The sequence below is a fragment of the Podarcis melisellensis genome, assembly GCF_964234715.1.
Source record: "Podarcis melisellensis genome assembly, chromosome: 13".
Lineage (NCBI taxonomy): Eukaryota > Metazoa > Chordata > Lepidosauria > Squamata > Lacertidae > Podarcis > Podarcis melisellensis.
The window spans coordinates 3,236,133-3,261,515 of record NC_138545.1 but is presented as its reverse complement, the minus strand read 5'-3'; the positions used below and the strand labels follow the sequence as shown (position 1 = coordinate 3,261,515).

Here is a 25,383-nt window from a genome sequence, read left to right as displayed (position 1 = left end):
ATCAAGAAGGGACAGCAGCGGGACATAGCGCTGGGATAAGGGACCTTCCCGCCAAATAAGGGACGGTTGACAGCTATGGTCATGTGGCCAGCATGACTAAGCTGCTTCTGGTGAACCAGAGCAGCGCATGGAAATGCCGTTTGCCTTCCCGCTGGAGTGGTACCTATTTATCTACTTGCACTTTGACGTGCTTTTGAACTGCTAGGTTGGCAGGAGCAGGGACCAAGCAACGGGAGCTCACCCCATTGCGGGGATTTGAACCGCCAACCTTCTGATCGGCAAGCCCTAGGCTCTGTGGTTTAACGCACAGCGCCACCCGCGTCCCTACAGTACAAATTATTGTTGCTAATATTATTCAGGAATCAACAGAAGCTGCCAAGAGACCAAGACTCAGAGCGGCACTCCCACTGTCCAGTTCTTGAAAGAAGTCATTATCCATCAAGGTTCATTCAGTCCCCAAACTTTGCCTGAGCCCAGATTCAACCCACATTCGAACCCAGGTCCTCATGGGAGGGAGCAGAGCCAGAGGGAGGGAAAGGAGGAAGTGGCGCCTAGTGGGTAGAGCAGGATGGGCTGGAGGCATCCGATCGGGTGGCCAGTTTGTGTTCTGTGAAACAGGCAAAAATCTCATGGGTTAAAAAGCAGGAAGGAGCCCAGACACAGAGAAGGGTTATTCCATAGCTTGCTGGTGCCATCTGGTGGCAAAGGTGGTGTATTTCAGGCCAGTACGAGAATTCCCACCATCTGAGTCTGAAAACCGCAATAGCCACTTAGCCTAGGGTTTGCCAATCAGAAGGTCAGCGGTTCGAATCTCCATGACGGGGTGAGCTCCCGTTGCTCGGTCCCTGCTCCTGCCAACCTAGCAGTTCGAAAGCACGTCAAAGTGCAAGCAGATAAATAGGTACGGAAGGTAAACAGTGTTTCTGTGCGCTGCTCTGGTTCACCAGAAGCGGCTTAGTCATGGCCTAAGGGAGCCGTCACAGCTTCCGGGTCACGTGGCATATGGGCGTATCAGCGCTAGTTTTCTTGGTGTTAGGTACCACCTGTGGGTGAGTTTTAGAGTGAGTTCTTTTCTTACTTATGAACATCTAACATATAACTAAGACCTCAAAGGAGACTCTGGAGAGTCCCATGGACTGCAAGAAGATCCAACCTCTCAATTCTGATGGAAACCAGCCCTGAGTGCTCACTGGAAGGACAGATCCTGAAGCTGAGGCTCCAGTACTTTGGCCACCTCAGGAGAAGAGAAGACTCCCTGGAAAAGACCCTGATGTTGGGAAAGATGGAGGGCGCAAGGAGAAGGGGACGGCAGAGGACGAGATGCTGGGACAGTGTTCTCGAAGGGACCAGCATGAGTTTGACCAAACAGCGGGAGGCAGCGGAAGACAGGAGGGCCTGGCGTGCTCTGGTCCAGGGGGGTCATGAAGAGGCGGACACGACTAAACAACTAAACAACAAGAACAAAGACCTCAGAATTCCTATCACACTTGCATCCCTCCTCCAGGGCCACCCTCCATATCCCCTATAATAATAATAATAATTTATTATTTTTACCCCGCCCATCTGGCTGGGTTTCCCCAGCCACACTGGGCGGCTTCCATAGAAACCAAAAATACACTAAAATATCACAGATTAAAAACTTCCCTGAACAGGGCTGCCTTAAGATGTCTTCTGAATGTCAGGTAGTTATTTATCGCTTTGACATCTACTGGGAGGGCGTTCCACAGGGCGGGTGCCACCACCGAGAAGGCCCTCTGCCTTGTACTCTGTAGCTTTGCTTCTCGCAATGAGGGAACCGCCAGAAGGCCCTCGGCGCTGGACCTCAGCGTCCGGGCAGAACGATGGGGGTGGAGACTATAGAGAGACCACCTCCCCACAGAGGCCTATTTGCCTCTTGCCCCCCCTCCCGCCGCGTCACAATCCCCCTCCCGGCTGCCGGGGCAACTGCATCACAAACCCCCTTTCCCCTCAGCCTCCCTGGCCGGCCATTAGCTCCTGCCGGCTGCACAGCTGCCCTCCCTGTGCCCCTGGGCGTGGAGGCCGGTGGGGATGTGGGGCTCAGCCAGCCAGCTGCTGGCCCAGTCGCCTCTCCCATGGGGGAGTCCAGCTTCCACTGCCACCCGTCCCCCGAGGGATGCTGTCTGGAGCTCCACGAAACCATCGCCATCTTGGTCGCTTTGATCATCCTGGTCCATCTGGCGCTGAAGCTGGCCGCAGCGGTGAGGGGGCCGTTGGCATGCATTTGTGGGGAGGGAGGGCCTGGATCAGGCCCCTGAAGCGCTGGCAGGCAAGGGGACTGGAGGTCTTTGTGGAGCCACAATTCCAGTGGCGCTGGGATGCTCTGCCCCTGAGAGTCAGCACTCCTCCCTACAAATCGGAAGAACCTGCAGGATGAGGCCCGTCGAGGCCAGCATCCTGTTCCATACCCTCCCGCATTTATCTGATGAAAATAGGGACGCCCTATTCCATTACTGAAAGGGACACGGGTGGCGCTGTGGGTTAAAGCACAGAGCCTGGGACTTGCCGATCAGAAGGTCAGCGGTTCGAATCCCCGTGATGGAGTGAGCTCCCGTTGCTCGGTCCCTGCTCCTGCCAACCTAGCAGTTCAAAAGCACAAAGTGCAAGTAGATAAATAGGTACCGCTCCGGCAGGAAGGTAAACGGCGTTTCCGTGCACTGCTCTGGTTTGCCAGAAGTGGCTTAGTCATGCTGGCCACATGACCCGGAAGCTGTACACCGGCTCCGTCGGCCAATAAAGCGAGATGAGCGCCGCAACCCCAGAGTCAGCCATGACTGGACCTAATGGCCAGGGGACCCTTGACCTTTTATTCCATTATTATTATTATTATTATTATTATTATTATTATTATTATTACTACAGTCAAACCTCATGTTACGTTTACTTCAGGTTGAGTGTGTTTTCAGAAAGGGTTACTTCCAGGTTTTGCCGCTTGCGCATGCACAGACGCTCAAAATGACGTCATGCGCATGCGCAGAAGTGGTGAATCGCAACCTGCGCATGCACAGATGTGGGTTGCGTTCTGCTCATGTTGTGAACGGGCCTCCGGAACGGATCCCGTTCACAACCAGAGGTACCACTGTATTATTATTATTATCCCAGCCATCTGGGCGGCTTCCTACATATATAAAAGCATAATAAAACATTTAAAAACTTACAGGGCTGCCTTCATACGTCTTCTAAAAGGTTGTACAGTCGTACCTCGGAAGCCGAGCAGAATCCGCTCCGGAAGTCCGTTCGGCTTCCGAAACGTTCGGAAACCAAATCGCATCTTTCGATTGGCTGCAGGAAGCAGCTCCTGCAGCCAATCAGAAGCCCCATCGGACATTCGGCTTGCAAAAGAACGTTCACATTTCTTACTTCCCCTATTACATTTAAAACTCATAAGCAATATCTCTATTCTTTATCGAGTTTGTCACGTTTCGTATATTTCTCCTTACAAAACGTCTCGTCGTCCTACTAGTGTAACTTGTTGGTTACAATTGCTTCTCAAATAGTTCGTATACTTCTGCCAATCTTCTGTAAATCTCTGTTCCCGCAGGTTTCGAATCCGTTTTTGTCCAATTCTGCATAGTCTGTTAATTCCGTTTTTGTTTCACGACAAGTGATTTCTTATGAATTTCTAAAGTTTTCCCATTGAGCCAGTACATAGATGCATTGATCAGTAAATTGCTCCATTTGGAGTCTTCTGGTTTTTGCCTCGTAATGTTGTCTTTGCCTCCAGTGATGGAGCTAACTAGCATTGGGGCAGTGCGATCCGCCCATAGCTGTCAACCGTCCCTTATTTGGCGGGAAAGTCCCTTATCCCAGTGCTGTGTCCCGCTGCTGTCCCTTATTGATGATGTCCTTTAAATTTCCCGGGTTTCAAAGGAAGCAGCTCCTCTCCCTCCCTCCCTGCCGGCCAGGGAGGAGGGAGGCTCCAACTGTGTTGCTTGGCTGCCCGGTCCGCCCCCCTCCGGCCTCCTCTCACCAGCCTCGGCCCCCGGGAACCCCTTCCCACTGGGACTGGCGGGAGCCTCAGGCCCTTCCGCCGCCACCCTCCTCGCGGCCGCCAAACTGAGCGTCTCTGCCTGGGGCCTCCCCTCTGCCCGTCACCGCCGCTCCCGCTAGGCCGTACTGCGGCTGTGCCGCCAAAGGACCCAAATGAGATGGGCAGCCTGGCATGGTCTATGAATTGCTGAGGAGCCTTGAGAGGAGAGCGAGGGCAACCATAGAGAAAGCAGTTCAGAGAGAGAAGGAAGAGGAGGAGGCAGAGGCGTGGGCAGGTGTTCCAAGGGCTACAAGCGAAGGACCGCAAACGCTTCTCCCATAGATTTGTAGTGGTAGACTGGCATAGATGGTCTGATCTGTGGGTTTACTTTGGGCGCTATTCCCCCCCTTTCTCCCGCCCCACCTGGTGGAATTGAGAGCTGCAGATGGAGTAGGAGAGAAAAGAGACAGAACTGCACCAGCATCTTCGTAGCTTGGACTTAGTTTTGGGCAAAAAGTGGTTAATGCTTGTAGTTATTTAATTGCAGTGTTTCATCGGCTGGTGTCTTGAGCAGCCACCTCTGGAAACGAAGGGCTAAAAACCGGCGCTGCTCTCCAAAATTATCTGGTCCCTTTTAACTGGTTGACTAAAATCCCTTCTTTTGGCTGCTGGTCCCTTATTTTCAAGGCCGCTGGTCCCTTATTTTCAAATCTGTAAGTTGACAGCTATGGATCCGCCCAGGGGGGGTTTTGTCACCCCACTCTGGGATGGCACCTGGGTCAGACCGCCCCAACCACACACCCCTTCGTACGCCCCTGCTCTCACCCCCTTCCAATTCCCCCGTAACATAACAAAACATTCATAAAATAATATTGGCTGTGGCCCCCACAGTTGGAGGCGCAATGCTTCTGAACACTGGAGGAGGGAGAGTTGTGTTCGAATCCTGCTTTCGGGTTTCCTCCCCAGGCCACTTTGAGACCAGGACGCTGGACTAGAAGGCATCCCTTTTGGCCTGATCCTGCCCTGCTTAGATGCTCCAAACCCGGGCAGTGTTTGAAAAGAACAGGCAGCTGCTGCTGGAAAACAGCCTTGAAGAGCCTCTGCCAGTCAGAACTGGCAGTATGGGGCTACATAGACCCGGCGGCTGGATTCAGGAGATGGCAGCTGCCAGGCCAGGCCACAGCTGAGTCCCAGGGGCCACCAGCCATCTGACGTGGCCCCCTATAATCCTCCACCTTCCTCTTCTCCCTCCAGGCCTGCTATTATTTCTGCTGCCTGCTTGGGACATTGATTGGAACGATCTGCGCAAAGGGTGAGTTTATGCCTTTATGGGGACATTTTATTCTCATTTATGAATATTATAAGAAAAAAAATCTGCTCAGAGATGCATTTTAAATTAAAGGACACATTCTACTCATGTAAAAACACACTGATTCCCAGACTGTCCGTGGGCCAGATTTAGAAGGTGATTGGGCCGGATCCGGCCCCTGGGCCTTAGTTTGCCTACCCATGGGATAGAGTCACCAGCAAATTCAAATTATAATTTACCGTGTTTTGATGTGTATAAGACGCCCCCCATATATGCGACACACACTATTTTGGGGGACTCCAAATTAAGAAAACACCCCCTCAGCACTACCCATGTATAAGACGAGCCCCAATTTTAAACCTAATTTTTGGTTTAAAAAAAACAACCTAGTCTTATTAAGAAAAAATATAGTCTTTGGTAAAAAAAACAAAAACTTAATTTTGTTATAAGAGAAAAAAAACCCTGCTCCTTTTCCCTTATGGGGTCTCCAAGAGCCCGTATAGAGTCCTTAAGTAGGTTCCCTATCGGTAGGAGAAAATAACAGAGGCTAACCAGAGAATATTGAGAAACAAAGCAGCTAGTAAGTCTGATCTTTATTAAACTGTTGCAACAGGGTCCCCACTCTCCCCACGCAGGAGGCAGGAGGGACCCAGAATGATGGTGCGCAGGCCCTTATAGAGACTCTTGAAATTGCCCACCCTGTAGCCCAAAACATCATGCACACATCACAGAAGCAGGCGGTCTACAGCAGAAATCCTGTCTGCCAGGGTACCTGATAATGGTCCCTGATTCCTTTACCTGGGCAGCCTGGTCATTCTTTTGTGACAGTTAATACTTTAGTTCCTGAGTCCAGGTCAAAGGCTCACCCTATTCCTACACATCACATCCCTAAGACAGGATTTGCAAGCAAAAAGACAATGGGATGTTTTCCTCCATTTTCCTCCCTTACTGCAGAGGAATATTTGAGTTCATGGAGAGAGTCAAAATGGCTTCAGGATTGCTCTCCAGGTGGCACTGTGGTATAAACCACAGAGCCTAGGACTTGCCAGTCAGAAGGTCGGCGGTTCGAATCCCCATGACGGGGTGAGCTCCCGCTGCTCAGTCCCTGCTCCTGCCAACCTAGCAGTTTGAAAGCAAAGTGCAAGTAGATAAATAGGTACCGCTCTGGCGGGAAGGTAAACAGTGTTTCCGTGCGCTGCTCTGGTTTGCCAGAAGCGGCTCAGTCATGCTGGCCACATGACCCGGAAGCTGTACGCCAGCTCCCTCAGCCAGGAAAGCGAGATGAGCGCCGCAACCCCAGAGTCGGCCACGACTGGACCTAACGGTCAGGGCTCCCTTTACCTTTACTGTCTCAGACACGTGGTTTATATACCTATGTATGTGTTTGTCTTGTACATTTGTGAACATTCAATTTATATTTGAGACCTTAGAATTCTTACAACGTTAAATTTGTACACCAAACTTAGATTCATAGAATCCTAGAGTTGGAAGAGACCCCAAGGGCCATGGAGTCCAACCCCCTGCCAAGCAGGAAACCCCATCAGAGCACTCCTGACATATGGTTGTCAAGCCTCTGCTTAAAGACCTCCCAAGAAGGAGACTCCACCACACTCCTAGGCAGCAAATTCCACTGTCAAACAGCTCTTACTGTCAGGAAGTTCTTCCTAATGTTGAGGTGGAATCTTCTTTCTTGTAGTTTGGATCCATTGCTCCGTGTCCGCTTCTCTGGAGCAGCAGAAAACAACCTTTCTCCCTCCTCTATGTGACATCTTTTGATATATTTGAACATGGCTATCATATCACCCCTTCACCTCCTCTTCTCCAGGCTAAACATGCCCAGCTCCCTTAGCCGTTCCTCATAAGGCATCGTTTCCAGGCCTTTGACCATTTTGGTTGCCCTCCTCTGGACACGTTCCAGTTTGTCAGTGTCCTTCTTGAACTGTGGTGCCCAGAACTGGACACAGGACTCCAGGTGAGGTCTGACCAGAGCAGAATACAGTGGCACTAAACTTCATCCGTCAGGGCGGTTCACAACACAAAACTGCGATATCAAAACCACGAAATAATAAAAATACGAACAGAAACAAACCAATAATCCCCCCCAAAAAAAAAACATTTAAAAGGGCATGGAATGTCAGCTGGTCTGAGAGGAAAGTTTTTGCCTGGTGCCTAAAAATGTATAATGAAGGCATCAGGTGAGTCTCCCCAGTGAGAGCATCCCACATGTCCTGTGTGGGACTCAAACCCACAACCCTGAATTTTAGAGTCTCTTGTTCTACCGACAGCCTTATCCCAGGCATGTAGATGTTGAATAGCAATGGGGATAAGATTAAACCCTGAGGGACCGCATACTTTCTTTCTGCAAACCTTTTGCTTGCTGCATTGGAACCCAATGGTCCTTTGGTTGCCGTTTTGAAAGATTATATTCGCAAGCCGTAATATTACTGAAAAGTTTCCGCACTTGTCAGAAATTGATCTTTAAGTACACTTTGGAACTCCCCGCCACTTGAGCTTAGTCAGGAACCATCACTGTACTCCTTTTAGCTGAAAAACATTTTTGATCAGACCGGTCTACGTAGACATCGAGAGGCTAAAAATCCCCGATTTATTTATTTTAGCTACCGTTGATTCTGGGATGCGGGTGGCGCTGTGGGTTAAACCACTGAGCCTAGGACTTGCTGATCAGAAGGTCGGCGGTTCGAATCCCCACGGTGGGGTGAGCTTCTGTTGCTCGGTCCCTGCTCCTGCCAACCTAGCAGTTCAAAAGCACCTCAAAGTTCAAGTAGATAAATAGGTACTGCTCCGGCGGGAAGGTAAACGGCGTTTCCGTGCGCTGCTCTGGTTCACCAGAAGCGGCTTAGTCATGCTGGCCTCATGACCCGGAAGCTGTACGCCGGCTCCCTCGGCCAGTAAAGCGAGATGAGCGCCACAACCCCAGAGTCGGCCACGACTGGACCTAATGGTTACCTTGACTTTACCATTGATTCTAACCGTCTTTCGGATATCAGTTTTCTAACCGGTAATGTTAACGGTTTGCTCTGAGTTTTCGTAAAACGCTTCGAGGTTTGTCCGTTCTTCACAACAAAACGGTACATTAATTTGACTGAAGTAAAGTACAGTTTGAAGAAGGGAGGCCAAGGCCGGTTCAGATAAAAAACAGCGAAACATCAGGAATGAAACTGATCATAAAGTACAGCTACTCGCAATGGGAATACATTGCTACATTCATAGAATCTTAAGAGTCAGAATGGGTTCCCAAGCGGTCATCTAGTCCAACCCCCTGAAGTGCAGGAATAACAGGTGAAGAATCGCTAGGAAGATAGCCAGAGGCGGTTTAACAGCAACAAATTTTGGCTGTACTGGGCACCCGCCTGCAGGGGGTGCCACAACCGTGATGTAGATCGGAGATTCGAGGGGCGGGCGGTGCAAAATTTTAGTGTTGCACGGTTGCTGCTGAAATTTGAGAGCCCATGAGATGGGCACCCCACCTCTGTTTAAAAACCTGCAATGAGGGACAGTCCAGCTTGTGAGGTCATAGACCCAAAGGTTTGCAGAATTGGAAGGGACCCACGGGGTCATCCAGACCAACCCGCTTTAATCCAGTCCAGCCCCCTTTAGCACACGAATCACAGCTACAGAATCCCTGGCAGGCAATTGGCTACCCTCTGCTCAAAAAGCTCCAGTGAAGGAGAGTCAAAACACCCCTGATTTAAATACAGTGGAACCTTGGTTCTCGAACTTAAGTCCGTTTGACTTCCGAAATGTTCGAAAACCAAGGTGCGGAATTTGATTGACGCAGGCGCCCCGGAAACAATAGCCGACAGCCGCATCGGACGTTCGGCTTCTGAAAGACGTTCGGAAACCAAAGCATTCACTTCTGGATTTTCGCTGTTCGGGAGCCGATTTGTTTCATCAACTAAGCTGTTTGAGAAGCAAGGATCCACTGTATAGGACAGGGGTCAGCAAACTTTTTCATCCGCGGGCCGGTCCACTGTCCCTCAGACCTTCTGGGGGGCCGGACTATATTTTGGGGGGAAAATATGAACGAATTCCTATGCCCCACAAATAACCCAGAGATGCATTTTAGATAAAAAGCACACATTCCACTCATGTAAAAACACGCTGGTTCCCGGACCGTCCGCAGGCCGGATTTAGAAGGCGATTGGCCCGGATCCGGCCCCCGGGCCTTAGTTTGCCTACCCATAGTATATGATAAACAAGCCCATTGACACAGCAGGACAGTTGTTCGCCATTATTCGAATGCAACATTTTAAGAGAGTTCAATCTTTGCCACTACGGCCCCTTTGCTTTCTCTTCCCAGAACCCGAGACGTCAAAGATGTGCGCCACCCCCAAGACGAGGAAAACCCAATCCCGGCGGCTGGCGGCGCAGTGGTCCGACCAGACCCTCCCTCGCCGACGCCGGCGAGAAAGCTCTTCGCCGCACCGCCGCTGCCTCCACTGCACCCTGGAGCCGCTTAAGGTCACCATGAACTTGCAGAACGAACCTTTTCCCTGCAGAGACCACCAGCGTCTTGGCCGGCGCCCCTGCCCTGATTACCTGCCGTGCCACGCCCTGCGGTGCTGCACCTGCGACTGCGACCCCCGGCAGCGCCCACGCACGTCCTCAGCGCCCTCCCCGGTCACCCGGTGCCGGGACGTTGCCTGCGGCTCCTCCGACCCCATGCTGGCCTCGGGCAGCAGCAACGATCACCGGAACAGCATGGCGGTAAACCCCGATTACTTCTCAAGGTTGCCGGCGAACGATAACCAGTACCGCTCCGCGCCGGAGGCCGAATACCCCGGGACGACGGGGCGCAGGCCTACCAAAGTCTACATCTACCCGGTGCACCCCCAAACGCCGCCGGCGAGCCGGTCAGGCAGCCCGGAGAGAAGCTACCGGCGGCGAGGGACCATTGTGACCACGCCGGAAGAGCAGCCGGTCGAGTACGAGCCTCGGGAATCCTCCCGGCGGAAATCGCGCGCCGAACCGGAGCAGCTGCTCAACAGCCCGCTGTCGCCACCGGCAGCGCCCCGGTTCCACAGCATCGGCGGCGGTCCTTTGCCAGGGACGGCACCGCCGGAGACCCCCAGCGCCAAACCGCGGTATTCCTGGCCTGAGCCTGCTGCTGTCTCAGACTGGGTGTATCGCCCGGTGAAACAGTAGCAGGGGCCCCATCCGAAATGGGAACCCGCAAAAGAGGAGGACGAGGACCTGGCCGCCCCGGCCTGAGTCACCTTTGGGTTGGGAAAGGAAATAAAAGGCAAAACCATTGACCGCACGTCTGTTCTGCAAAAGCGTGTGTTGCGCAGCAATTCTGGCTTGCATTTAGGCTTGGTTTGAGTTTAGGTTTGGTGCCTCAACAGGAGCAAGCCAGCAATGAATCACATGAAATTAGCTCTTAATTTTAAGAAACAGGATCTGGCTAGGGGTGCCAGGCCTAATGAGTACAGTGGTACCTCGGGTTATATACACTTCAGGTTACATACTCTGCTAACCCAGAAATAGTACCTCAGGTTAAGCACTTTGCTTCAGGATGAGAACAGAAATTGTGCTCCAGCGGCGCGGTGGCAGCGGGAGGCCCCATTAGCTAAAGTGGTGCTTCAGGTTAAGAACAGTTTCAGGTTAAGAACAGACCTCTGGAATGAATTAAGTACTTAACCTGAGGTACCACTGTACAGTGGTATCCCTTATGGGGTATTCCAGAGCCCATATAGAGTCCTTAGGTAGGTTCTCCATCGGTAGGAGAAAATAACAGAGGCCAACCAGAGAATATTGAGAAGCACAGCGGCTAGTAAGCCTGATCTTTATTAAAGCTGTTGCAACAGGGTGCTCCCCTCACACGCAGGAAAGGAGGAGGACCCCAAACCCAGGTGTGCCCGCCCTTATATAGACATTTTAAATTGCCCGCCCTGGAGCTCAAGACCACCCCTCCATACATCACAGAAGGGGTGTAACCCAAGACCAGCCCCACAAACACCATACCTACATCACAGAAAAGGCGGTCTACAACAGAAATCTGAGTGCCTTGTTTATCTCCTGTCTGCCAGGTTATCTGATAATGCCTTATCTGATTGCCTTTCCTGGTAGTCTGGCCATTCCTTTGAGATGGTGATTTCCCAATTCCTGACACAATGGGAAAGTTCCCTGACCCCCTCCCTCCTTGCAGAGTAAACATTTGGTCAGTTTGGGAGTCAAAATGGTTTCAGGGCGGTCTTCCTGTGCTGCTCCATACATGTGGTCCACATATATATATATAAGACCTTAAATTTTTTATTACAATATATTTATGTATGTGTGTTTTCCTTGTGCAATGATCGACATTTGTTCGATTTTTGAGACCTTAAAATTCCTATAACACGGGAGAGGGTATATATCTCAGTACAGTGGTACCTCGAGTTACATACGCTTCAGGTTACAGACTCCGCTAACCCAGAAGTAGTACCTCGGGTTAAGAACTTTGCTTCAGGATGGGAACAGAAATCGCGTGGCGGTGGCAGCAGGAGGCCCCATTAGCTAAAGTGGTGCTTCAGGTTAAGAACAGTTTCAGGTTAAGAACGGACCTCCGGAATGGATAAGGACTTAACCCAAGGTACCACTGTATGTGGGTTTTGAGTGGGGAAAGGTTTAAAGTACAGTGATACCGTATTTTTCGCTCTATAACACGCACCCGACCATAACACGCACATAGTTTTTAGAGGAGGAAAACAAGAAAAAAATATTCTAAACAAAATAGTGGATGTATGATTTTTGTGGTTCATGCTGCGGCCACAGACATGTGATCTGACAGTGAGTTTGGAGTAGCCCAATGCAAAAATCCTGAGGATCCATGTGGATCCATGCTTTGTAACCACGTTTTTGCACCCAGGCAACAGTGGGTGCGTGATGTTTTTGGTGCAAGATGTAGCCATGGACATGCTATGTGATCTGACGGTGAATTTGGGGTGACCCAGTGCAAAAACCCTGAGGATCCATGTGGATCCGTGCTTTGTAACCACGTTTTAAGTGGGGAGTGAAGGAAAAGCACTCAAGGGACAAGGAGCACGCGTGGGGTGTGTGGAGAAGGATGCTGCTAATAATGCAGAAGAGGGGTATAAGGGGAGAAGGCTCCTCTCCTCTCCCGCTTTGCTCCTTTAATGAAGCAGGCTCTCTGTCCCTCTCTCCTCCCCACTCAGCGGCTCTTCTCCCACTTTCCTGTTTCAAAGCGAGCCACGGAGGAGGGAAGGAAGGGGAACCATGGATCCTCTGCTCACAACAGCAGCAGATCCCCCCGCCATCCGTAGGCATTCGCTCCATAACACGCACAGACATTTCCCCTTACTTTCTAGGAGGAAAAGTGAGCGTTATGGTGCAAAAAATACGGTACATTGGTTTTTGAAAGTCTTCGTTGACAAACGTTTCAGTTTTCAAACGCCGTATACCTGGAAGTAAATATTTCCAGGTTTGAACGTGCCTCGGAAATCGAACGGTTTCCGCTGAGCGTATATGTTATTTTTCTCAATTTTCTCCATTAAATATGCAGACGGCTGTTTACGCCTTGGTTTCTGAACGTTTCGGAACTCAAACGGTCTTCTGGAACGGATTATGTTTGAAAACCAAGGTACTACTGTAGTACTGCTGTAGTTACAAGGCAGTTTTCAGGCTTCAGGCAGCCAAGTAACCTCACCTGGGAATGCAGGTATTTGCATCTATGTTGTTGTTTAGTCATTTAGTCGTGTCCACCTCTTCGTGACCCCCTGGACCAGAGCACGCCAGGCCCTCCTGTCTTCCACTGCCTCCCGCAGTTTGGTCAAACTCATGCTGGTCCCTTCGAGAACACTGTCCCACCATCTCGTCCTCTGTCGTCCCCTTCTCCTTGTGCCCTCCATCTTTCCCAACATCAGGGTCTTTTCCAGGGAGTCTTCTCTTCTCATGAGGTGGCCAAAGTATTGGAGCCTCAGCTTCAGGATCTGTCCTTCCAGTGAGCACTCAGGGCTGATTTCCTTCAGAATGGAGAGGTTGGATCTTCTTGCAGTCCATGGGACTCTCAAGAGTCTCCTCCAGCACCAGAATTCAAAAGCATCCATTCTTCGGCCATCAGCCTTCTTGATGGTCCAGCTCTCACTTCCATACATCACTACTGGGAAAACCTCACCTGGGAAAGCAGGTATTTGCATCCATAGAATCACAGAATTGCAGTGTTGGAAAGGACCCAAGGGCCAGGCAGGCATTTTGGAAACCCACATTAAAAGCTACAACTGCAGCTGGATGGGACCAAGAGAAAAATATAGACGTCTCAGGGCTGTTAGGACTGCACTGAATTAGCCCTAGATGTAGAAAATAGAGCCAAGACTTCGCTCCTCCCCCAGGAAAAGGTCTCGTTTTAGACGAACCTACCCAAGGTGCCTTGGAGGACCTTTTGAGAGCTCTTTAAAAAGAAAAAAGGTGGGGGGAAAAGACTACGTTTCCCAGCATGCTTTGGGACACGCCTGGAAGCGGGAGCGAGTGGGGAGAAACTACATTTCCCAGGGTGCTTAGGAGCTGAGCTTCCCTGGCTGTGGGCGCGCCCTCCGCTTGGGCAGGTAAGTTGCAGGTGAGCTCAATGGGGCTTCCTGGATTTCCTCGGCGGAGCAGGTAGCAGCCGGAGGGGGAGAGGGAGGGAAGGGGAGGAGAGGAAAAGAAAAGGAGGAAGAGGGAGAGAGGAAGGAGGGAGGGAGGGACAGGGGTCGTTGCACCTGGCTTTTACCTGTGCGATGGTCTCCATCGCGCGCCCAGGTGCGCCGGCAGAGCCATTCCCCGCCCTTGCGCATCCAGATCCGAGATATTTACAGCGGAGTCTGGCCCCCGAGGGCGAGCAAACCCACCTGAGCCGGCCCTCGGCTAGCTGCCACCCACCCACCTACCTACCCACCTACCTACCTGCCTTTTTTTCTGGCAAGGAGCCCAGGGGTGGCCCCGCCCGCCAGCACTCTCCTCCTCTTCCACCTGCGTCTCACCAGACGCGGAAAAGCAAATTTCCCCTCTCTCTCCTCCATCTAAAACGATCCGTGGGAATTGTAGCTTAACCAGGTGCTGCGAACTGTAGTTTTACCCCGGCCACAGTTCCGAGCAGCCTGGATAAAGCGCAGCTCCCGGGGTTCTTTTTCTTGACGAAGGAACCGAAACGTTTTGCGCGATGTGGGAACAGGAGGAAGAGGTTCAGTTCGAAGCCGGGCCAGAAAATAACAAAGAGGTCTACTAGTCGGTACACATCAGGTATAGAAAAATCGGGAATTGTGGGTAGGAATATCTAAATTAATGGTTCTTCTTAGTCTGGGTTAAAAACAAAAGAGGAATGTCAATGGGTAAAATTGATGGGAACTGCAGCCAGGCAGGTTATAGCGAGTAATTGGAAAAAATGCAGAGGAGCTAGGGGTGAACCAACGGAGGAAAAAATTGAATAATATTGTAATTTTAGAATATCTAACTGTGAAGATACACTGAATGAAAGGGTTTAAGGTCAGCGAGAAAGAGGAGGATCAATTTTGGAATTATTTGGGTAGGTTTGAACAATTTGGGGCAATCAAAATGTTAGAAGTTAAATAAACCTTGTGGAGGGAGGAGTGTTAATGTATATAAAATTGTACATATGGTTGATTTGAATATGTTATTTTTGATTATGTATACCCAATGTATCGACGCGGGTGGCACTGTGGGTTAAACCACAGAGCCTAGAACTTGCCAATCAGAAGGTCGGCGGTTCGAATCCCTGCAATGGGGTGAGCTCCCGTTGTTCGGTCCCAGCTTCTGCCATCCTAGCAGTTTGAAAGCACAAAGTACAAGTAGATAAATAGGTACCGCTCTGGCGGGAAGGTAAACGGCATTTCCGTGCACTGCTCTGGTTCGCCAGAAGCCGCTTAGTCCTGCTGGCCACATGACCCAGAAGCTGTATGCCGGCTCCCTCGGCCAATAAAGCAAGATGAGTGCCGCAACCCCAGAGTCGGTCCTGACTGGACCTAATGGTCAGGGGTCCCTTTACCTTTACCCAATGTATCAGCCGCCTGGGAGAGGTTTCAATGTTTGTGTTTGGTTGTTGGTTTAAAAATAAAAATTGTAAACATTAAAAAAAAACTAGTCGGTGCCAAATGTTGGTGGGATTTTGCCAGCCGTGAATTTATTTCTTAATATTCGTCAGAAACAGCCACCACAGTGAGTCTCCCAGCTGAGTAGGGGTCAGAACCCGGGTCTCTCTCCCAGGTCCTAGTCCAACACTCTAACCACTACACAGCACTGCCCACTTTTTGCAGCATTCGCATGCTTTAAATAAACCTAGAATGAACTGGGGGTCTTTCCGCCTCCCCCCCCCCCCGGCCAGTCTCAATGGGAGCACTGGCTGCAAAAGCCGGATCCTACCTCCTTATCAAGTCGTTTTTCTCTTCCAATGAAGGTCGTGAGAAGATCATCCCTCTTTCTCTCTCTCTCTCTCCCTCTCTCTGTTCTTCCTGCTGGAAAGTTGGGGGATGGCGTCCCTTTTTGGGGACCCCCCCAACCCCAAGCCGGCCCCTGCCAAGCCTCTCACAGACCTGGATTTCCGTTCCGGGGCACGCATCGAAGAGATCAACCAGCTCATCCAAGAATACGAGGCCAGGGACCCAGGCGTCCGGGACGCCCCAGAACTGCACCGTGCAAAGGATAGGGTTTTCTCTCTGCTGGGTGAGTGGACTCTGGAAAGGGGGGAAGGTGTTTGGGAAAGGGGGACAGAGGGAGATGGTCAACCTGGGAAGGGAGCCCATGTAGGAAAACTCTGATCCTAAACTTCCGCTGCCTTGTGGGATATTTTCGTGAGAAGAAAGGACTCAGGGGTAAACCCTATACAAATGATGATGATGATGATGATGATGATGATGATGATAATTAATAATAATATATTTATACTCCACCCGTCTGGCTGGGTTTCTCCACCCACTCTGAGCAGCTCCCAACAGAACATTAATACAGTGGTACCTCGGGTTAAGAACTTAATTCTTTCTGGAGGTCCGTTCTTAACCTGAAACTGTTCTTAACCTGAAGCACCACTTTAGCTAATGGGGCCTCCCGCTGCTCATCCTGAAGCAAAGTTCTTAACCTGAGGTACTATTTCTGGGTTAGCGGAGTCTGTAACCTGAAGCGTATGTAACCTGAAGCGTCTGTAACCCGGGGTACCACTGTAATAGTAATAAAAAAGGGATAAAACATAAAACATTAAAAATGTTCTTGATCCAGACTGCCTTCAGATGTCTTCTAAAAGTCAGGTAGTTGTTTATTTCCTTGACATCTGGTGGGAGGGTGTTCCACAGGGCGGGCGCCACCACCGAGAAGGCCCTCTGCCTGCTTCCCTGTAACTTGGCTTCTCACAGTGGGGGAACCGCCAGAAGGCCCTCGGAGCTGGACCTCAGTGTCCGGGCTGGACGATGGGGGTGGAGACGCTCCTTCAGGTCTACTGGGCCTTTGAGGCCGTTTAGGGCTTTCAAGGTCAGCACCAGCACTTTGAATTGTGCTCGGAAACATACTGGGAGCCAATGGAGGTCTTTCAGGACTGGTGTTATGTGGTCTCCCGGTCCCCAGTCTAGCTGCCGCATTCTGGATTAGTTGCAGTTTCTGGGTCACCTTCAAAGGGAGCCCCACGTAGAGCGCATTGCAGTAGTTCAAGCAGGAGATGACCAGAGCATGCGCCACTCTGGCCAGACAGTCTGTGGACAGGGAGGGTCTCATTCTGCGCACCAGATGGAGCTGATAGTGGAGCGGAGTCCCTGGGATGGTTGGATGAGGCCTTGTATGTCTCCTTCCGGCAACTCCTGCAGCCAGGCTGGTGTCAAACATCTTGCTCTGCTTTCCTTTGGACCACATCAGCGAGACCGAGAGGGGGTTCTTGTCGTTTGGGCACCCCTGGACCCCCCCCCCCTGTCTAGACTTGTGCCCTAGGGAAGTCACTTCGGAGCTGCTAACAAAGCAGTTTGACTTCACCCCCAGAGATGCACCCCATTGTCAGTTTGACATCACCCCAAAAGGCACACTCCATTGTCAGTTTGACTTCACTCCCAGAAATGCACTCCATTGTCAGTTTGACTTCATCCCCAGAAGCGCACTCCATTGTCAGTTTGACTCCCCCCGAGAGGTGCACTCCATTGTTGGTTTGACTCCCCCCCCAGAGGTGCACTCCATTGTTGGTTTGACTCCCCCCCAGAGGTGCACTCCATTGTTGGTTTGACTCCCCCCCAGAGGTGCACTTCATTGTCGGTTTGACTTCACCCCCAGAGGCACACTCCATTGTCAGTTGGACTTCACCCCCAGAGGTGCACTCCATTGTTTGTTTGATTCCCCCCCCGGAGGTGCACTTCATTGTCAGTTTTACTTCACCCCCAGAGGTGCACTCCATTAGCTTCACCCCCAGAGGCGCATTCCATTGTCCGTTTGACTTCACCCCCGGACGCACACTCCATTGTCAGTTTGACTCCCCCCCAGAGGCGCACTCCATTGCTAGTTTGACTTCACCCCTGGGGGCACACTCCATTGTCTCTCAAGACAGACGAATGCCAAGAGCAACAGCTGACCAGAATTTCCTTGGACACTATCCGTGGGGGTCTTTCCAGGCAGAGGGAGAACCATTTGCTAAGGGAGGGCTGGGTGAACCAGGCCCCCCAAAATGAAGGGGTGAAACTGGGGTCTCAAGTCTCCTATTTCTTTTTTCCTCCCGCCAGGTCAGGTCCAGAAATCCGAAGGGAAACTTCCTCCCATCAACCGCTACTTGATCCTGTCCGGCGGAGCCCAGCGGGGCACTGTCCACACCGATCCTGGCACCCTCCACCCTCTTTCTGCCGGGGGCGACTATGACGCCGATTTCACCCTCCTGGTGCCCGTTCTGAGCGCCGCCGGGATCCCTGTCACCTTGGACATGAAGCAGAGCCCCCCAGGCCATGCGCAGATCAGCCTCCAGCCCTTCGGCCCCGAGACGCTGACCCGCTGGTCGGACTGCTGCTCGGGCGACGAGGCCCACCTGTCGGCTGAGCTGGTTTGCGAGTGGCTCTCACGCTCCTTCCCCACCGACGAGGACATACGGGTCGAGCGGCGCGGCTCCGTCACCTCCCTAATCGTCCGCGTCGGGCTTCGCCGCGTCCTCTACGACGTCCTCCCGGTTGTGGCCTTCAAGGGCTGGCCGGAAGTTGCCCAATCGTGGCTGGCACAAGCCCATTTCTGGGACGGCAAAATGACGGACGAAGAAGCGGCCGGCAGCTTTTACCTCATACCGTCCGCGTCCTTCGGTGCCTGGCGCCTGGCCTTTTCGGCCAGCGAGCTGCACCTCCGCCGGATCCTGCCCCCGCCCCTTCTCCGCGCCCTCCGGGCCGCCATGGCCATGCTGGGCTGCGACCTACGCGGAGGCCTAGGGCCGTACCACCTCTTCACCTTGGCGCTGTGGTCGTGCGAGCGGTTGCCGTCCAGCTACCTCGGCCGGGACGAGAACGCGGCGCACGCCTTGCTGGGTCTCTTGGACGACCTCTCCGCCGGCTTGGCGCACCGGCGCCTCCCCAGCTACTTCCTGCCACAGTGGAACCTTCTGGAAGGGCTCGCTCGGCCGGCCCTTGAGGGCCTGGCCCGGGAGGTCGCCTGGGTGAGGGCCGACCCATGTCGGTTCCTCCGGCGAGCTGTGGAGGGCGCCAAAGAAGCCAAACGGTTGGCCAAGGCCTTCAGGGAGCAGGTTGCGTCCCCCGCGGCGCCGTGACCCCTTCCACGGAACGGGCGCTTTGGCTTCAGGTAGAAAAATGGTGCCAACGATGGCCGCCTTCGCCCATTGGTGAAGCAATCATGGCTTCCCCCCAAAGCAGCCTTTCTCAACCTGTGGGTTGTTGGACTACGACTCCCATCATCCCTAGCTAGCAAGGCCAGAGCTGAGGGATGATGGGAGTTGTAGTCCACAGGGGACCCACAGGCTGTGAACCGCTGCCCCAAAGGATTCTGGGAGCTGTCCGCTATTAACGGTGTTGAGGGTTAGAGCTACAAATGCCAGAGGGGTTCAACAAACTGTCTCCCTTCTTTGGGAATCGTAGCTCCGGGGTGGGAATACAGGGGTCTCTAAGTAACTCTTGAATACCCATAACCAGTGCTTTTTTCTTTAAAAAAAATGTTTAGGGGTCCCCTCCTTTTGACCCCAGAAAACCATCATTTTATCGTTCAAATTGGGGGAAATAAATACAGTAAATGGACAAAAGGCTGCCATCAGGGGACAGCAACTATTTAAAAAAAATAGTTTCTTCTCCCATTAGATTCACAAAATGTTTAGGGGGTATGCGTACCCCCAGAAAAAAAGCACTGTCCGTAACAAACTTCAGCTCCCAGAATTCCCCAAACCACGGCAGTTTCAATGTGGCCAAGGAGAGGTTCCTGAATTCCCTTTCCACGGCCTCATTGCACCATACCTTTAATACAGGATCATACCTCTTTAAACAGCCATGGCTTTCCCGCCGAAGAATCCCGGAAACTATAGTTTGCTAAATTTGCTGTGTTGTCTGAAGATTCCTCCCTAATTACTCTCGGATGTTTAACAATCAAAACCTCTTCCAGGGAACTCCGGGACTTATAGCTCTGTGACGGGGATACAGGGGTCTCTTACAACTCTTGTCCCCCTTAACAAACTACAACTCCCAGGATTCTTGTCGGAGGTGGGCGGAGCCAGGACGGTTAAGGCGGTATAAGAGAGCTTGGAAGACAACGGCACAGACAGGGCCCTGAACGAAACTGGGCGGCTGAATTATTGCAACCTCTCGTGCCCACCCTTTCCCCACATCTGTGGGGTCCTGAACTACAACTCCCACACTCTCCCAGCCCTGGCAAGTGCGCCCAGCGGTCGGGGATGACGGGAGCCGTATGCCTGGTGTGCTAAAGGTCCCACGGATTAAGAGGAAGGGTGCAAACCATTGCAATGGGGGGCAGGAAAGAGGGCCGCAAATCTAATGGGGCAGAGCCGTAGGATCGGGGAGACGGGACTTTGCACCCCACAACCTTCAATTGTGCCTTAAACCGATGTCAAAAAGTGATGCAATGCGCCTGGGGCGCTCCTCTTGCTTTTGGGTATGCAACTTCAAGCTGTTGTTCTACCGGTGTAGCGTCTTGCCAAAGAGAAAGGTCACACAGTGACTCAGTGGGACTGTCTAAAAAAATTTTAGACAGATTTTTAGACGGATTTCTTATATGGGATGGGAGGGAATGTTGCCATTGGACTGTTAATGCCCCCCCCAACCGCTACCTAAGCATTTAAAAATTTAACAAATCAACTCCTGTTTCTTTGGGGCTGGGTAAAACCTTGGGTTGGAGACCCTAACCATTGATGATTTCCATCAAACAGCCTCCCTGCTCCACAACCTGGCAGGTGACCTCTGGGTGTGCTTTGGACTACAATTCCCATCAGCCTCCGCTGGCGCAAGAGGCTGGGGCTGGTGGCTTATGGGAACCGTAGTCCAAAACAGATCGATTTCCACCCTGCTGGCCAAGGCTGCCCTATAACTCTCATAATCGCTGACCGTTAGGCATGCTGGTCAAGCCGGGTGCGAGTTAGGAGCTCAGGAATCACGTCGCTATCCCTGCGGCAATCGCATTTTTGGAGAAAGGTCGTTTGCAGGTGGTCAATTTATTACGTTTACTAACTCCAGAGAATCTACTCTTGAGTAAAACAACTGAACAACCCTGTTTAACGGATATGCCAAACACGGGTATTTGTAGGCCAAACCTTTCAGTCAGATTTGGTGCCGACATCTTGAAATCGTAGACCTAAAATCGATATCGAAGGAGGATAATGAGATTTTTCGTAAAAAGTTGAATCCGCTTCGTAGGCCTTGGGAGAAATTGTGTCTTATATTCAGCGGCGATCTTTGTACACAAGGTGAATAATATGCAATAAAGGACGACAAACTTTGCCATTTGAGCAGGGCAGAAGAGGCTGGTCTGTGTCGGGTAGAAATGGCTATATCATCTTCCGCCAGTGGCGTAGTGTGGGTTGTCAGCACCCGGGGCAAGGCAAGTAATTTGTGCCCCCTAACCCGTGGATTTGCGCCCCCTAACCCTAACCCCCAGATGTTGCGCCCGGTGCGGCCGGGCCCCCCTGCACCCCCCACGCTACGCCACTGGCTTCTACCAATTCACCCAGCCAGATGGGAGTTGTAGACCTGTAGCCTTATTAGACTTTACCGATTGGTTGGGTGAGCGTTGCTCCCGGATGGGAGGAAAGAAGTCAAATGACACCAAGGTTTGGCTCAGAGAAAGAGTTTATTCTGCTCTCCGGATAGCAGAAGGCACTTGCGTGGTCAGTTCACAGCAAGAGCACTTAAAGAGCGGTTACACACAGATTATATACCCTTTCTGGTCCCCTTGCCCCCTCCCCAGGAATCCAGCCACGTCAGCTTATACACGTAAGTTGACATCCATGACCATAAACAGATGTTCCTGTTCCGGTACTCTTGACCATAAAAGGGTGTTCCTGTATAGTGGTGCCTCGCAAGACAAAAAGAATCCGTTCCGCGAGTCTCTTCGGCTTGCGGTTTTTTCGTCTTGCAAAGCAAGCCCATTAGCGGATTAGCGCTATTAGCGGCTTAGCACATCAGCTGATAAGCGGCTTAGCGGATCAGCTGTTAAGCGGCTTAGCAGATCAGCTGATAAACGGCTTAGCAGATCAGCTGATAAGCGGCTTAGCGGATCAGCTGATAAGCGGCTTAGCGGATCAGCTGATAAGCGGCTTAGCGGATCAGCTGATAAGCGGCTTAGCGGATCAGCTGTTTAGCGGCTTAGCGGATCAGCTGTTTAGCGGCTTAGCGGATCAGCTGTTTAGCGGCTTAGCGGATCAGCTGTTTAGCGGCTTAGCGGATCAGCTGTTAAGCAGCTTAGCGGCTTGGGAAAAAGGGGGGGAGGAAAAAAACCCCACAGGAACTCACAAGACATTTTCGTCTTGCGAAGCAAGCCCATAGGAAATTCGTTTTGCGAAGCACCTCCAAAACGGAAAACCCTTTCGTCTAGCGGGTTTTCCGTCTTGCGAGGCGTTCGTCTTGCGGGGCACCACTGTATTCCTTATCTTGGGTGTTAGGGAAAAAAATCTAGGTGCGAGGCTGCTCAGTCCCCCATCTGGTCAGGCAGAGCCCGTGGGTCCCTGCGGAATAAAGGAAGGAGTCCAGCCAACCGGAGCAAATAGCTGTAGACCAAAGTTTATTGCGCAATACAGTAGGTTCAAAGAGCAAATTTTGAACCCCGAGGACGGGGTGACAAAGACTTTTAAAACTTTCCCACCACATCCCAGAATACAGTTCGAAGGGGAGGGGTTAACCTTGGCAAACATGTCCAGACAAGTCCTTGGTACAAGATTAGCCTAAGCAGACATGGCGGGGCAAGACTCAGGTATAAGATCAGCATAAACAAATATGTCTTAAGTACCCACCACCCAAAAGTACAATAGAAGTTCCTTTGCATGTCTGGAGCCTGAGGCGAGTCAGGGGATGAGATTTGGCTTCCTTTGGCTAACAATGAGCCCAGCAATTTTCTCCTCTGAGAACTTGCTGGAGTCCTTTTGCAAGGGGAAAATAGCTTTGGAATGGGGGGAACTGGGAAAGGAGATGATTTTATATCATTTTTAAAGTTAGGTGACTTCCCTGAGCTGTCAAGTTTGAAGGATATATTCAGGCATGATATTTGTAATATTTAACTTTAAAGATGTCACGGACTGATGAAGGAGAGAGCTTTGTTTATACAGCTGGGTTCCTGTTATACATTTGCTCAAGAGCTCAAGTTAATGGTTTTTATCTAATGCACCCTTGGAGAAGGAAAAATGGGATTTGGGGGCCCGTTTCAGACTGACTGCACAGTCAGATTTTGGGGTTTGGGAAACCCATTCCTTCAGACCCAAACAGCAGGAGGACTCCAGGTTTACTTCCTTTTTTATTTTTATTTTGGGACAACCAAGTCTTCAATATACACAGAGGCATTTGAACTTTCTGCTCTTCACCCTACCGAATCCTTGATTTAAAAAAAGAGGGGTTGCCAACTGACCGTGGCTGTGACTGCTCCTGTGCTTTCGGCAGCAGTCCAATGGGGAGATATGAGCAGCTAATGTTTTCTCTGGATGAGAAAAAGGGTGTGATTGCTGGGTTAACCCGTGCGGATCCCACTGCACAGTAACAGTTGCTAGCTGGAAAGTTGGCCGCCTTGAGCCAAAAAAACCCTGCTCCTCTCTCTCCGCCAGATCATTCCACACCAAATCACCTGTTGCTGTGTGCTTTTTTAAAATTAAATAATAATTAAACTTAATTTTTAAAATATATCAAATGACATTGTAACACAAGGGGGTACAATTTTAACTATTCTCACGAATGTGTGAGTTAGTTCAGGCTCAGTGAGACCTTAAACCTGTACAAAAAATAATAATAAATTGTAAAAAAAATTACTTCAAAATCAATTTATTTTATAACCACAAAAAACACCCTGCTTATTTTTAAAACATAACAAGTACATGGTTAGCCCATTCTACAAAAAAAACACCCCTATAATACATGTGATAGTTGTGGTTTGTGTGCTATGGCTTATCCGAACCTACCAGAAATAAAATGACAAAAATTCGCTTTGAATGGTCAGTGACCCTTTTCTGCGGCACTTAATACTATTTGTATACCGTATTTTGAAAAAGACCACAATTAGCTTTATTTTGATACCCAAATAAGCCCAAATGGTTGAAAAACAAGCGAAACAGGTCCCCCCCCCAAAAAACTGATGCAGAAATTGGAGTTAGCCTAAATTGCCCAAAAATCAGAATTTTAAAAAAATTCTCTTGCACCCGATTTTGCACCAAAAAATCTAAAAAAAATTAATTTGAGGTTATCTCATAGGTATCTGCACATAATATATATATTTTTAAAGAAAATCTGAATTGTGAGAGCATTGTTGTTGTTGTTGAGTTGTTTAGTCGTGTCCGCCTCTTCGTGACCCCTGGACCAGAGCATGCCAGGCCGTCCTGTCTTCCACTGCCTCCCGCAGTTTGGTCAAACTCATGCTGGTAGCTTCGAGAAGACTGTCCCACCATCTCGTCCTCCGCCGTCCCCTTCTCCTTGTGCCCTCCATCTTTCCCAACATCAGGGTCTTCTCCAGGGAGTCTTCTATTCTCAAAGTCTTGGAGCCTCAGCTTCAGGATCTGTCCTTCCAGTGAGCACTCAGGGCTGATTTCCTTCAGAATGGAGAGGTTTGATCTTCTTGCAGTCCATGGGACTCTCCAGAGTCTCCTCCAGCACCAGAATTCAAAAGCATCCATTCTTCGGCGATCAGCCTTCTTTATGGTCCAGCTCTCACTTCCATACATCACTAATGGGAAAACCGTAGCTTGAACTAGACGGACTTTTGTTAGCAAGGTGATGTCTCTGCGTTTTAAGATGCTGTCTAGGTTTGTGAGAGCACGGTCGAGTATTAAAATCAGCTGATTTGGTGTGGAATGACCCCCCTCCACATTTTCATCTCCAGGTAACTGAAAGCGGCTGCATGCGCACACTGCAACCCCCTAGGGCAGATTTTATCCAACCTGCCCCCCTCCAAGTGTCCTGGCATGCTGGCAGGCGCTCATGGGAGTTGTAGTCCAGTGCCCAGGTCCTTGTTGCAGAAGGCAGCCCTTTAGCATCCAATGAGGGTTAACTGGTTTGCTGGTGTGTTTTCTAGGCTAGCCTGCAGAGGGCGCCAGATGATTGCTTTTATAAACCTATTTTTTTCCAGCCAGCCTCGTGAAAAATCAAATTATTCTTGCAAGGAGGGCAGTGGTGGAGAGGAAACAAGAGCTGCCTAATAATAATAATAATAATAATAATAATAATATATTTTTTTATTTATACCCTGGCCAGAGCCGGGCTCAGGGAAGCTAACACCAGTAAAATTACAGTAAAAACATGTTGTTGTTGTTGTTTAGTCGTTTAGTCGTGTCCGCCTCTTCGTAGCCCCCTGGACCAGAGCACGCCAGGCCCTCCTGTCTTCCACTGCCTCCCGCAGTTGGGTCAAACTCATGCTGGCACCTTCGAGAACACTGTCCCACCATCTCGTCCTCTGTCGCCCCCTTCTCCTTGCGCCCTCCATCTTTCCCAGC

At 50.8% G+C, this 25,383-nt stretch overlaps 3 protein-coding genes across 3 annotated transcripts in view; 2 read left to right on the top strand and 1 right to left on the bottom strand.

Annotated features, from left to right (window-relative positions):
* LOC309355870 (thialysine N-epsilon-acetyltransferase-like) overlaps positions 1-25,383 on the bottom strand; it is a 218,871-nt gene that overhangs the window by 65,621 nt on the left and 127,867 nt on the right. The gene's annotated exons all lie outside the window — the stretch shown is intronic.
* LOC309355990 (uncharacterized protein) lies at positions 1,842-10,578 on the top strand (the record flags this gene model as incomplete). The annotated part of the gene is made up of 3 exons (XM_081887167.1): positions 1,842-2,219; positions 5,243-5,300; positions 9,619-10,578. The coding sequence occupies 3 exons, from the start codon at positions 1,842-1,844 to the stop codon at positions 10,461-10,463; spliced, it is 1,281 nt and encodes a 426-aa protein (XP_081743293.1). The 3' UTR covers positions 10,464-10,578.
* TMEM102 (transmembrane protein 102) lies at positions 15,469-19,513 on the top strand. Its single transcript, XM_081886928.1, has 2 exons — positions 15,469-15,968; positions 17,993-19,513. Exons 1-2 carry the CDS (start codon positions 15,776-15,778, stop codon positions 19,009-19,011), a joined length of 1,212 nt encoding a protein of 403 aa, XP_081743054.1. The 5' UTR covers positions 15,469-15,775; the 3' UTR covers positions 19,012-19,513.